The 14,685-nt window shown below is 39.4% G+C and overlaps 1 protein-coding gene across 1 annotated transcript in view; it reads left to right on the top strand.

The window, feature by feature from the left end:
- The window catches only part of SUCLG2 (succinate-CoA ligase GDP-forming subunit beta), a 101,774-nt gene extending 87,498 nt beyond the window's left edge, over positions 1 to 14,276 (top strand). Inside the window, exons 10-11 of the mRNA XM_052679232.1 lie at positions 7,309 to 7,429; positions 12,387 to 14,276. Coding sequence (XP_052535192.1) covers positions 7,309 to 7,429; positions 12,387 to 12,502 — 237 coding nt within the window. The 3' untranslated portion in view covers positions 12,503 to 14,276. The remainder of the gene's footprint in view (positions 1 to 7,308; positions 7,430 to 12,386) is intronic.
- Positions 14,277 to 14,685: the final 409 nt, after the last annotated feature.

Raw genomic sequence — 14,685 nt, 5'->3', positions numbered from 1 at the left:
AATTCAGAACCTAATGAGCACAGCAGTTTGGGTTTTTGATGACTAGCATGTTACCATAAAAGAACTGTTTCTAATTATTTGCAGACTTCAGACGTGTATATGCAGTTCAGTACCCATGACAATGCATTTTTACACATTAATTAAGCTTCTGGAATTACAAAATCCCTTTATAAAAGTTTCCATTGTCTTAATAAGAAAAAAGTGTGACCTAGTTAAAAGCTTGTATAGCATTTATGTTTTTCTACGTAGGGAATACATGCCAGAGATGGTTCCCAGGTGAAAAATAGGAAGATCTCAGATTCTCTACAGCAAAATATTCACTGTTCTTCACGTTTTCTCCCTTGAGGTGGTTACAATCAATATTTTGATACTCTAGATAAATACAGTACTCCCATTCTCTCTTTAAATATACCTTTGGGGATGAAAATGGTTTGGATGGGTGTTAGTTTCAGGAGATAAATCCCCTTGCCGTAATGGTTGGAAAAGTAGCAGCTGGACCTGTCCCTTACTCAAGAGAAAGTGTAGAACTGAACGTTGGGAAAAGTGAAAGATAAGAGTAGTGTGATGGCTGAGGGTATGTTAAGATACAAAATCAAACAGCAAGTGAAATCTTCATGCAAAGGCAGTTCCCAACTTTCAGTAGGTAGAGAAGCCCTGAGACAGCTTTATAGGCTAAGAACTATTTTTCTTCTTTTAAAGCAGTTTTAAAATAGGTTAAAATAGTTTTTAAATGATGTGTTGAATTGTTGTGCTTTGCTAGGAAACTCGTCTGGTATTTCTCAAACATTACATCAAGATTTCAGGCCCCAGTTGTTCCCACCACTTCTGAACTTTGAAGTTAGTCTCTCAGTTTGCAGTAAAGCACCACTGAGCTGAACTTCATGTCAGAATCACGTCCGTGGCCAACAGGTTGAGAGAAGGCACGACTGAAGATCTTCACAAATGGATCATACGAATTTTTAACTGAAATAAAAGTGAAGACCTGAACTGATTATCAAAACAGCAGGTCTATGTAGTCAAGTCATTCTGTGACTATTCCTGATTGCAAAACTTAATTGTTTGGGTCCTTGGCTAAGTTTTTGTTAACGCACCCAAATGCACTGAGCAGCATCACTTAGTGTGAACAATTCATCTGGCTGCCCCTGCGCTGTGGTCAGGTACTGTGCTCGCTCCATTTTTATCTATCCATCTTCTCCCTCCTTCCAGGAACATTGTGTTTTTTGAGTTTGAATGATGTAAAATCATTTGGCCTTCGGCCTTTGAATGCATCGTAAAGCCCAGCGAGGCGGTGCACAGATCCATCCTGGGGCACAGCGTGTTGCTGAGATAGCAGGCGCGCACGCAGCCTGTCGGATGACATTGCTCAGATGAGGATCACTTTGCTGCATTATTTCTCAGAAAGCTGATTATTGTTTGTCAGAAATCCGATTTCAGCTTCAGACACTAGGAATGTTACGGGTGGCACACAGTACAGTTTCTCTGAGAAATTAAAAAGTGCGTAGGCAAAATTCGGCAAATATTGGATCAATTTTAATAGACCTTTTGTAGTCTATAAACCACCTTGGGTAAGTGGGTTTGGAGAGTATTTATAACTAATTATGCTAATATGGTGCAGTCAAATAACACGAATTCCCTAAGTGTTTAATGACCAGCGCTTTCCAAATATGCCTGTGAGAGGGGTGGATGGCTGTGCCATTTCTTTTCCAAAATAAAATCCCTAACTCAGACCTACACATGCATCTACCCTTGGTTCTGGGGGTGCAAAGAGAAAATTTAAAAACATCTGCAATATTGCACCTTTGATGCAGAATTGTGTGTATTTTTTTGTTCTTGCAGTATGCAGTCATGGAGGCAGTCATCATTACCCCTGAATTTTATTTTGGTCTGCATGGGCTCATCCAGGGGCTTGATCTCTCTGAAGCTCAGATATTTAAACAATAGTCAGAACAAATTTAATTTATGCTTTTTTATTCCTTGTACCCATGATCATTATCCTCTCATACTGGCACTGGAAATGCAATTGTTTTAGCAACTACCAGCTGCATTTCATCCCCCGAATGATAGTAAAAGCTGTTCTCTCAACTCTCAGATATGTTTTAGAATAGCACTGTGGCCTCAAGATTTTTCCTTCCCTCTTTCCTTATTCTTGTCCCTTATTACCATAAATCAAGATTACACTGGGACATTGCTGTGCTTCCTATCAGTGAAAACATGCCTACATGGTTGCAGGCACTCCTCTGCCCGCTCTGCCTGGATTCTGAAGTAGGATTAATTAGCTCATGTTAATGCAGTTGAGAACATGGTTTCAGGACAGGGACTGACTGATGCGTTGTCAGGCAGTAGCACAGGCACAGAAAACATGGAAAGGTTTACATCTTCCAAAACACACTTGAAGTGTGATCGTGTGCCACTGCACAGCAGTGATGGCATCGTTGTGATGAGTGTGTGACCACGTGCCCAATGTGTGACCCACAGATGGGAAGCCTTTCAGAGGCCTTCTCCAGTGACTTGCCTCACTGAAAAGTGATGCTGAAGGGAATATTCCAAAGGCTGCTGTGGTGGCTGCAGTGGTATTTGGGAGGTTGAAGGAGACTGTGCACATAGAATGGGAATATTTCTGCTCCCAAAGGATGTACAGCAGCTGATGTAGCAAGAACCACACGTTCACTCTCTGTGAGACGCACAATCCTCAGGAACCTCTTCAATAAAAGCCAAAATAACATAACAATAGTAAGGGAAATGCTGACTGTGCTTTTCCTACTTGTCAGCCAGTCCCCCGTCCCAGAAGAAAGTCTGAATCTTTGGAGGATTCATCAGCATTCCTTTCATGCTGTGATATAACGGTGTGTTATAGTGAATCCTAAACCCTGACCCATTTTAGAACAGTCAAAAACATTCAAAATTGCCTGGCGCTGATATTTCTTGACTGCAGGCATTCTTGCTTTACTTTTGGATGACTCATCTTCCTTAATTTTATCACCTTCAGACTTTGAAAATTCCACCCTAAAGATGCAAAATATCACTTTGCCTCTCATTTCATAAAGTAAAATAGAGTTCAGCTTTTAAGTAGAAAAAATAACCTCGCTCTTCGTTCCGAGGGGATTTTTGTATTCCCTTTCCACATTGAGTTGCACTGTCCTCCAGTGGATGTCTGAAGCAATTGTTTCTGTGTTTGTGACTCGTTCTGCTGATACGGTAGGCTTACTCTTTAATTGCAGATGAACCATGAACATTGCCTGATAAAAGAAGCTAGTAGATGACAGTAAGATTTCAGTACTGGATAAGAGTAAATAGCTGTAACTTGGAACCAAAGTAGAGTAATGTAGGGACGTTTAGAAATGTTTGGGTCAGTTGGAGCAGAGAAGTGGAGCAAAGATGCAAATGCATGGCATTTGTTTTGTTACATGATGCTGGGAGTTGCAGGCAATCTGATTTTCTCACTTTAAAACAAGTGTTTTAAAACTGTGAATACATGAATATAAAGACCAATGGAAAAACAGAAAGGATTAAATGCGCCTTATTAAATTGAAAATTAAGAACTACATCTCCAATTTTCTGCATGTATTTTTTTTTCACCTCAGTTTTGCCTGACAGCATATTGCTGGCTTTCGCTTGTTTAATTTTGGGTGAATTTGTGGATGACTTTAGTAAAATAACGTGTTTTTGAGGATGCAAATTTAGACCATCAGGACTGAGGGATAAGATTTGTGTTATAACCTTGGGAAGCACTGTAAGTCTCCAGACAAGAACAAGCTGGCCAACTGCAGCCCATGGATGGACTGTCCTCAGTGTGGGTGTGAACTGCAATGTCCTGGCGAACAAATCCTGTGACAAACGTGGGGTGTTTCAGAGAGTCTGTGTGTGTCTTTAGCTGATGGAAGAGCTAGGAGTGGTTAATAAATGAATTCAGTTAGCTAGTAAAGCTGGGTATGTTTTGTGTGTTCTCTTTTTTTCTGGCAAAGCATGAGTGAGCTCGTCGCTAGCAGAGCTTTTAATTTGCTGCAGGTGCGGTTTTATTGATAGCTGCTGAGTGGCTACTTTTAAAATAATAATTTACACAAGGTCAGAGATTATACAATAATATTTACAGTTCATTGTGAATACTCATGCATCTGTTTGTGTGTATGAGGGGAAAAAGATGGAGGAAAGCAAGACAGCCCTCACTGGTGGCCACCTGTGCTTGTTTCACGTGGTTGTGAAAACTCAGATGAATGAGCAGTCATGGTGGGTGTTTTTTTCTATGTGAAATTTGGGTTTTTGTTAGAGTTGAAGCATCTGCCATTGGTCTGTACATCTACTTTGTTGGGTTTTGTTGGCTTGGTTTTGTTTTTCCAATGTCAGGTGTTTAGAGCACGACTGCAGGCTCTGTCAAACCTTGTCAAGGCTTGCTTTAACAAAAAGTCGCTGTAAATTAAAATTGTTAGTAATTAAGAAATGTAGATGCAGCTACACATAAATATTTCTTGTATAAAGAGAGGGAAGGCTCTGTGTCTGTACATATGTATGTACAATATTTAGGAGCTGTGAATTTAATAGGGGGTGCAGCATTTGCAATGCCTCATGCTGTACCTGGCATGAAGACAGCAGTAATGCAGCTCTTACTTAAGTTTCCACCCCTTCTGCTTGGAGCTGGCAGCCTGCAGGTTGTTTCCACCATTGGTGGTGACTTCTTAATGCTGTTGTGGGTTCTTCTGTTTCTCCAGAGGAGTCCGTAATTAATTCTGAGTACCTTTGAGGGTGATTTCATATCAGTTGTTTCAGTGGATGGAAAAAGACCAACCTTTGGATATGCTGGTATCTTGAATTTCCTTGATAATGTCACTGAAATACAAACTAATTTAGTAAGGGGTGCTATTGGGTAGATGTGGTCATAATGCTACCAAGTCTTGTATTGGGCAATTTACCATCTTGCTATTAATCTGCCATTCCATGTGCATTAGATACTGAACACACATTAGATACTGAACATGCAGAGATTCACATTCTCTGTGCACCTGAAATACTGAAAACCTTTCCATCTGTATGCTGGGTCTGAATGTTAAAAGTTCTTTCAACTAGAAATGCAAGATCTCGTCAGTCTATGCAGGCATATACAAGCAATGTTCACAAGTTTCAGTGAAGTTAAAGTGAATCTCAGCATCATTGGGACTGATGTGTTGGCTTATTTGGAAGATTACGATAAAACCCAAGATTGAATTCTCCACCTGAATCAGTTTCTTATTGATTGAATCCTTTTAGACTCCTCTTTAATTTAACAGTGTATTTTTATTAAAGTCAAACACACAAACATCAATTATTCGAGCTGCATCTAATTTCCCTCAACTTTTTTTTCCTTTTGCTGCCAATGGATTAGAAGACCTGATTAGAATTCAGCTTGAAAGCTAAAAAGCAGATCCTTAAATGAGAATGTCTGCATTAGGAATTAAAATATCTGTACTGAGCATAATATCCTCCTCTTTATCTCTAATAATGTAAATACCCTTGGTTAAGTTGATATGTCACATGCCCGATGCAATGGCCCTGATTTAGGAGCATGTGTTAGAAAGGGCAAAGTAGTGCCTGGGACTTGTCCTCCTAGTTTCAACATCAAAGCATTTTGCATAGGTAGCTCCCTACCTTAGGGGTTCATGGCATAAGACTTTGAAGGGCTCTATTTTCCCTTGATGTTTTTACACCCCAAGCCCATGAATCTTTGCATAGGTAGGTAGAGTTGGAGGAAATCAGAGAAGGAGCCCTGTAAGGTTTCATCATTGGTAGCTTCTACAAAGGGAAGGACTTTCTGGGAACACAGAGGTGAAAAAAATAGTTGCAGTGACATCACCATAAAACCTAGACTGGTGAACGTACGCATTTAACGTGACATTAAGATGTTGGCCTGTGTTGAACAAGGGCAGTCATGAGAAGCCTTGGAACTGGGAGCAGCAGAAGGTGTTGAGAGAATTCAGTGATGTGCTCCCACTGCCAGCTTCATTTTAGGGTTGTTGAGCTGGCGTTGGAGATCTGCATTGCACTGCACATGCCAACAGTAAGCATGGCTTTGCACTCTAGGTTTCTACTGAAGGATAAAGGTGAGCTGATTATGTGTGGGAAGTGATGCATATGTTAAGATTTTTCCCCTTTTCCTTGCTGTCTTGTGGATGGCAGTACTTCTGGCTGTGGTGAGATGTGTGACTGCACATCTCCAGCGCTAGTTGTCACGTTTTATCTGCAGAGGAAAGCTGGACCTGGTGGTGCAGAACTGCACACGTGTGACTGCAGGGAGTGTTCTCAGTGCCAGCATGAGGCCGTCTGCCTGCAGGGCAAGGGGAATCTGTTCACTTTGTGCTGTGAGTTTAGCATAACTATGGTCGACGTGGTGCACAAGTGAGATCCAGTGTTGTTTCATTCCTTCAGACCTAATCCCCTCTTTTTATTTCATCTTCCCATGAGTCAGCGTGATTCTGGCAAAGCTTATTTGTGTTGCTTGGAGAAGGTTACTGTGGAGCATCCTCAGCCCTCCAAGAGCTTTGGTGGGAAGCCTGCCATGGGAGCTTGGATTCAGTGTTGTGCTACCTTGACACAATTTTATGTGTGTAGAAGAGCAGTTATCTTTCTAAGGCATTGTGCTGTGCTGTTTTCTATAACATCAAGGTAGCCCTTTGTTGTCAATTTTTGTTACCTGTCCTTATTATTAGTTTTTACTATTGCTGTATTTGATTTCATGAAAATCAAATGCTCCTTTCAAGCTGGGGACCCAAAGCATCTGGGTGCTGAAATGGGTGCAGGAATTTCAATTTCTATGAACTGATGAACAGTAGCTGAAGTTGTTACCAATTAATCTGTAGCAGTGAAAACTCTTCATTGCATACCTCTCCTTTTTAATTAGAAGGGATTTTTACATATCTTTATCAAGTTAGGGCAAGTGTGTTATCATGTCCTCTGTACTGCGTATAACCAAGTATACACCTGTATTATTTTGTGAAGTGTGCATAAACAAATATCCAGTCTGTCTTGAGCCCCAAACTCTGAAGATTCTTCCAAATCCAAAGTGTAAATTATCTGTTTTTATTTTATGAGTAGAAATTCTCCTTTTCTGCTTAACAATGTCTTTTATGATGTAAAGTCCAGTGCCACTTTAGACTAAGGCATTTAATCATTGCAACATACTACAGAAACAATACATTCAAAATCCACCTCTTCAACTACAGCCACGAAGCTTCCAGCCTTCTGTAAATGAAACTCTGTCTAACAGAGGAAGTTTTTACCCTGCTTTGGATCTGGTACACATGTTCATTGAAGATAACTGTTTCCCACTCTTCTTTCCCACAGGTTGAAGCAATACTTGTAAACATTTTCGGCGGTATCGTGAACTGTGCCATTATAGCCAATGGCATCACCAAAGCCTGCCGAGAGCTTGAGCTGAAAGTGCCTCTGGTGGTCAGGCTGGAAGGTGAGTGCTGGTGGTCCCAGACAGAATCCTCCTTCACACTCACAGTGTACTGTTTTCAGCTTTGTTGGTTTCTAAGCTCTAAACTAAGTCCAGCACGCTATGTTTAATTCTTTATCTATGGCATGACCTAAAGCCAATAAACTCTCTTTCCTTGTGTATTTCTGTATCCCTGGTGTACCAGGTGGTATGCAAAGAGATGAAATTTTGCAATGAAAGCATTATGGTTTTGCTTGTAACATTTGCAATGCAAATAGAAATGATTTTGATGCAAGTTGCTATTCACTGGAAGGTATTTCCTTTTCATGTGTTTTTTTGCTGAATGCATTTCTATTATTTCTAAACCCGCAGCAAAATAGTTTTCTTAATTTTTCTCCAATATAATTAAAAGAAAGAGGTTAGAAGTAGTATTTCTCAGAGAGCTTACTGCAGTGTGTTCTTCAGCCAAGAATTGAAGTGTCCATTAAAATCCATTAAAAAAATGAGTTTGCTGAAGATATAGAATAATTTTTAGAGGAAATCGAGTAAAGAAATAATGAAGAGGTGAGGAAGAGCATTCCTTGGTGGTTACTGGCTCCTCTTCTTTCCTTTGCTTTAAAGGCAGTCTGTTTCTGCTATCTGAGAAATATCCTGAAGGAAGAAGAGAGATTTCTGCCACTAAATAGAAAAAGTATACTGTCTGAAATCAGCACAGCACTGCTATGCTTAAAACTTCTCTTTTTTACTTACGTAGCCTTGGAAAAATAGAGTTTTTATGGTCTCTTTAAATATTCATGTTTAGGTGTATGTGAAAGGTGCTGCTCAATGGAGTTTGGAAGTAGGGAGGATCAGCTTCTACGTTGGGGCCCATGGCCTATAGCAGAACCACGTGCTGCTTATGCACGGGGATCAAAGCTCAATCTTTAGCAAGTCCAGCACATCATTCAATGCAAATATCTTGCATCAGCTGTCTTCCTGTGATTGCACGCTCTTTGCTGGGTTTGATAATATTTTTCTTGGGCTTCTTGGTCATGCAGTGGATAACGTTGCCATGTTTTCTTAGGACATTGTGTCCCATTATAGTACATTCAGCTCCCACTTCTGCATGATGTTTACCTCAAAAGCATTTTAATTCTTTCTGTTATTCCTAGTGTTCTCTGTGAATTCGTTCTAGATGCTGACCTCTGATGTTTACAGCCTTCAGCAGTCACACCTAGGAGCTGTTAGCATGTAACTCCAGCTTTCTCTGCTCCTTCATCACCCAACCCAACTGTACATGTATTTGGTTCTTTTAATCTTTCCTCAGAAATCAATCCCTCTAGATCCTTAATCATCTTCCTTGTTCTTCTTTGAACTCGTACTGGGTTATCCAAATATATGACTTTGAATTAATAATGAGTACGGTAGAGGTAATAAGACTACCCAGGACTTTTTAAAGCATCACTGACAACACTTCACACTTCAAAAGGTGAAAAAGGGACAAGCACTTTTTTTTGGATTTCCATTTTTCCGATAGAAGGTTCATGGTTATTTCCGTAAATCTAACAGATTTGTGACCTGCACTTTAAAGACTCTTTGCCCACATGCCCTGTATTACAAATGTCGTGATGACTAGAGTTTTAATCAGTCAAATCTGCCTTGATTTAGCAGGATTCTGTGGACAAATCTTTGTTCTCAGTTGAATTATAATTACAAGCTGTTTTACCAGTGGATAAAGAAAGGATTACTCTTCTCTTTGAAAATGGTAACTTTATAATTACATGTATTTACTTGCCTTATCAGTAAAGAACTCACCAGCTGAGACATGGGATTATTGTTGTTTGAAAGGCTCACAGGCAAACGGAGAAACTGCATATTCTGAATTTTATCTCTTACAGATGTCGAAAACTCACTTCTGCTGTTTTAATGCAGGGCTTTTTTTTTCCCCTTTAAAATGTAATGTATTTCAATTAAGTTTTGTGAGAGCAAACCAGTAGTGCTGTATGGAAGCCAAAAATTGTTTCTCACTTATGTAGCTCAGACTTTGATGAAAATAGCAAAGAATAAAAAAGGAACTGTGAATTAGATGTCTTCTTCCTGTGTTGGAAATTTTCTGTTCTCTCTCAAAGAATGAATTGTGTTTTTCTCATCCTAGGATGAGAAGAATTGGGAGGAATTAGAACTACTTAAATGTGGAAACACGGAATCAACCTGGCTTCTATTCAAATGCCTAAATCCCTGACTTCTTATATTTAGCCTTAAGATCCGTGATCTGTATTTTTCAGCATCTGATGATTTTTCTGTCTTTATTTTCCTATTCAGAAATCTTTTGCAAGTGAAATTTTGCTGTAGCTTGTCTGTCTCGCTACCAATGGCTCGTCAGCACAAATGAGGTCTAGTATCTATTAGCTGTGATTTTAGTATGCCACATTACCTACCAATAGTAAAGAATGGGGCATTTCAAGGTCACGTTTAGAACTTATTTTATATCCATCTCTTCTGGCATCCTGGCTTTAAAATCCTGTTGCAGTATGATTGGGTGTTTTATTTTTTGTTTTCATTCAACCCATGCAGTCTCGTTCCTAACAGTGTGTGCAGGTATAATCCTACAATTGTGGAATCATGCCCAGATAGAATATTTATTACGAGGAGCAATGAGTTGAATAGATTCACTTTGCTAGAGAGAGCAGAGATTTCAAGGTGATAGAAATGTAAATGTGACAGATTACATGTACACAAATATTGAGGTTGTTTCAGAGTTCAGGTTTCCAATAGAATATAAAGTCTTGAAAGTATATACTGATAAAATTAGAGCTTTCTTGTTTTTCTTTGGAGTGTCATTGGTAGTAACACGTGTCAGAAGGAAAAAACATCTTTTTTTCCTCATCAGAGAGGCATCCTCCTAATAGCAATCAAGTCTAAAAAGCAGAACAAAGACAGAAGCAAAAAACAAATGACAACAAGAGAGGAAAAAACAGCAGCAAAGCCCTGCAGCCTTCAGTGCTGTGCATTTTCACTTCCTTAGTGCTGGTGCAGGTAAAGAGCAGGTTACTTCCAACAGTCTGCATAAGGGTTCTGTGTACAGTTCTCTGACACCATCCAGTGGCAGGAGGTTAATGTCAGAACAGTGGCGTTATTTATTTGTTTATTTTAACATCTACTTGAATAAGATGATGTCTTGTGTCCACTCTTAAATGTTTCCACTATTTTCTGAACATTTAATTTTAAAACTCTGCTTTCAACAGGACATCATTACAGTTTGCATGCCCCCTGTGTCTAAAACACTCATCAAGATGAGATAAAAAGCGTCCGTTTAAAAAAATTCTGCAAATGAAATACTTGAAAAATGTTTGGTTGTGTGGCCTGCCTGTAAAGCAGCGTAATAAATAGTGTGTGTGACCTTAGTGTTCTGACAGCAGTGAGATTCTTTTAAGCTTTCATATTTTCATTCATCTGCATAAACTCCTCCCTGCCTTCACCATGTTTTGTGTTGATTCGGTGATGCATGTCAGACAGGCGTTGTGCAGAGCAGTCAGTGCAGAGCAGAGCAGACCCAAGGTATTGTTTGATTCACACCTGCTGATAAATGAATATTTGCCATTTGGTGACCAGCAAATGTTAAATATGTAGCTGTCACAGTGTTTGTTTCTGTGTGGGAAAATTTCCAGTAAAAATCTCTCCCAGTCTCCGTTTGTTCTCCTGATAACACTTGTAGAATCCTATTTGAGAGGCTGGTATCATCTCAGGTGTTTAGTGTTTATGACACTAAAGTAGATAAAACTCTATGGGAATTGCTGTACAAATGTAAGGAACTTAATGGAGAAGAGGACCTATGCAGGGTCTTATGACTTTCCTATACAGTTCTTTGCTGGCAATTAGCAACTTCCACATTACAATGTATGGGATGATTGAAAAACCTCAAACAACGTGATCTTGTTTGAGTCACTGTGCTCTTCTGTAGGAAAAGTTCTGGACCATTCTGGATGTTACTGTGCAACCACATCTCCCTCCTGTCAGAAACTGCAGATGTCTTTGACCTTCCTCCCCAAGTTGCCACTGTCTCACAGTGTGTCCTCTGTGGGCTGCACCATCCTCCACCTCCTGTGCCCATCACAACGTGCTGGGGCTGTGCTGTGGGGATGTCTTTGGTTTTCCAGGAGTGGGAACCATGACTTGGCACACTGCTTAGATAAGCTTTGAAATTTCTCTACTTATGCTGTATAAATTCAGACATTGTATAACGACTGACAGAAAACAAACAAAAAAATCACCCCTTAAAATGAGCTTTCTGGAAGTTGTACAGTACAAAGAATGCTTCTTGCTTGGTTAATTATTAAGGGTGCAATTAATGTGTGGTTCCAAGTATAGTTAAAATTCATTTTGATAGGTCTAGGAATTACAAAGTAATTGAATGGTTTGATGTGGCAAACAAACAAGAAACTTTATGCACAGGAGGGGGTAGAAATGATCCTAAAAAGGATCGAGTTGGGGTGCTGTGTGTGTGACTGCTGACACAATCCAGAAGGGTGGATTCCACTTGCTCAGTGCAGTACCTGACTTGAAGTTCAAAACATCAGTGATCAAAAGTGTCTTTGCTGGGGAAAGCTCCAGAGGATTCAGATTTTCATCATAGTCCTTTATACTTCAGGGATAAGAGTGGATGGTGAATTTCTAAGCATCGTAAGGGCCTTGTACATGATCCGTTATGTACTGCTCTTGCCTGTGGGATCTTTCTACCCCTTCTGCTGGGTGTTGGACTGACCCTCTAATCTTTACCAAGTCCCTCTTGCAGGGAGGAGTGCTATCATGTTGAGCTGCCTTTCCAAATTGTCACTGAAGTTGAGTTCCTTCCTCTCAACTCAGTCTAAATCAGTCATTGAATCTGGCGTTAAGTGGAATATTGTGTACTTTGAAGCATCAGCACTTCTGATAGAGATTTAGTAGAAAAGGCTCGTTTATTCGTTAATATTAATTACTAATTATAGCCAACGTTCTTTATTAGGAACAAATGTTCACGAAGCCCAGCGCATCTTGAATGAAAGTGGACTCCCTATTACCTCTGCAAGTGACCTTGAAGATGCAGCAAAGAAAGCAGTGGCGAGTGTGGCCAAAAAATAATTCCTTGAAGATACCTGCAGGAAGAGTGCATGTTTTACAGGACGTCATCCCTGTTGTCTCTTCAGAAGGACTGGTGGAATTTTCCTAGGCTGTCATCGGTGTATGGGGGACTTTCTTTGTGACACATGGCAAATGATAGCCTTGCAAATTGGGCCTCACAAATTCTTGCAGTTACTTTCTTGAAAAGTATATCTTCACCTAGCTTTGATAATTTTGGTATTAAGGGTTTTATTAATACTTAATTTCATAAATCTTTTTTTCTCCTTCCAGAATTTGCCACTGATAAACACTGAGAAAACTATTTCACAATACTATCGATCATCTTTTTATATTGTAAGGAGTCAGCAAACTGATAATGGGTTTATATTTTTATGGATTTTTAAAAGAATGTAAAAAAAAATTGTGCTCACAATATCTATTTTTATTCAAATGAAAGTTTATTTTCTTTTCTCTCTGTTTTTTTTTTAGAAAGCACACGTTTTGCCTTAAGATGACTTTCTTTTGTAGATTCACAAGTATACCTCACAGTAGAAGAGACTGAGTAGTTGGTAGTTGGTAAGGACTTTCCTTTCTTATACTGTACCTGTAAATAGGTGGAATGTGATTTATCTTCTAGGTTTTGGAAATGAGGTGCAGTGTTTCTAGGTGTGACCGTGGCACATAAGAGGGGTTTGTGAGGAGAATGTGTGCATCAGGCAGAAAATGGCTGCTCACTTTTCAGAATAACTACTTTCCTAAGTAACCACTGCTGTGAGGTCTTAGAGTGAGGTGAGATCTTGAAGCAGTTTTCTGTTAGGGTCATGGAATATTCTTGAATTGAAATATCTTCACCCCCCAAAAAAACATTTCTGATTCATCGAGAATAAAACACAGACGAACGTTTCCAGTTTTAAAGTATTTCATTTCTATGCTATCAGTCAAAATCTATATCAGAAATGAGTTTCAGTACCCAGATACGGACTGAAATTTATTTAGCTTCTATATGCTTCTGTAACAGTCCAAATTCAAGCTGTTAGTTACATGAACCATTCACTCAGGGAACAGAAGACAATACCAGTGGCTTGTGTAACTACAGAAATCAGTACAGATTTCACTCAGCACAGAGACTGCATGGAGTCATCAGTAAATTGAATGGTGAACAAATGAGTGAGTATTGCGATGGGGTCTTGAAGATTTTGTAAATGTTGAGAGAGGTGAGAATTTGTCTAATAAATTCTTAATGATGATTTTTGAGCAGCTCTGATCAATACCACGTTCTGCCTAGGAAAAATGTAAATGGTTTTTTCTTGACGTTTCCCTTAAAACAATCACCTTCTAAATAAATTACCTGCACTCATCTCTGCCCCTTCACACAAATAGTGGAGATAGGCTGCTGTCATCAGTTTCTGTAGGTTTTTCCTCTCCATTCTTCTCTCTCCCTGTTGCTCAAGGCAAAAACTTACAGCCATTAGGACAGCAGTGAATATGCCACTGTGTCTGCACTTAGTGACTGAATGGCACAGGTGTCATTACAGTTCTTGTGAAGGTGCATGGATGTGCACATCTTTGAAGGAAGAAGTGTTTACCTCACCAGGATAAGTACAAAAGCCACTCTTTTCTGTGTTTGAATACTGCAACTAGAGGCATTCTGTAGGAGAGCTGTTTATGCAATGTTGTCATACACTGCCTATCTACTTTGGGTCCCAAAACCACTCTTGTGTGTATATGATTATTCTGCAAAGATTAACATTATCTACAGCAATTGTTTGGTCAAATAAATGTAAAAATGAACCCATTTAATGACTTTATTCTCTCTAGAAAACACATTTGTTTATTGTATTTTGTGTTCTTCCATTCAGCATTTTGTTAGAGATTGATGAAGTTAAACACATAGGAATTTATATTCACTAATGCAGTCTACCTTATACCATAAAAAATAATCTTTCCCCCATTTCTTATACATAATCTAGTAACAGTACATGTAAATTTCACCCCTGTTAAGCCATAAGCAGAATAGAACAGTATCATTTTTACTTTTCAGCTGTTACATTGAAAGTTTTCTTAGCTCTGGGCGTGTGTTTCCAAATCAGCATGCTGTGCTTGTGCCATGGCACCGCTGGCTTTCTGTAACCAGAGGCATGCTTTGTATGCACAGCTTGCTGTGTGCGATGCTGTGAACTGGTTTGCTATCACTAGGTGGGTTC

The sequence above is a fragment of the Tympanuchus pallidicinctus genome, unplaced genomic scaffold (genome assembly GCF_026119805.1).
Source record: "Tympanuchus pallidicinctus isolate F22 unplaced genomic scaffold, pur_lepc_1.0 scaffold17, whole genome shotgun sequence".
Classification (NCBI taxonomy): domain Eukaryota; kingdom Metazoa; phylum Chordata; class Aves; order Galliformes; family Phasianidae; genus Tympanuchus; species Tympanuchus pallidicinctus.
Note: the sequence above shows the minus strand (reverse complement) of the source record. Positions and strands in the feature narration are given on the sequence as shown.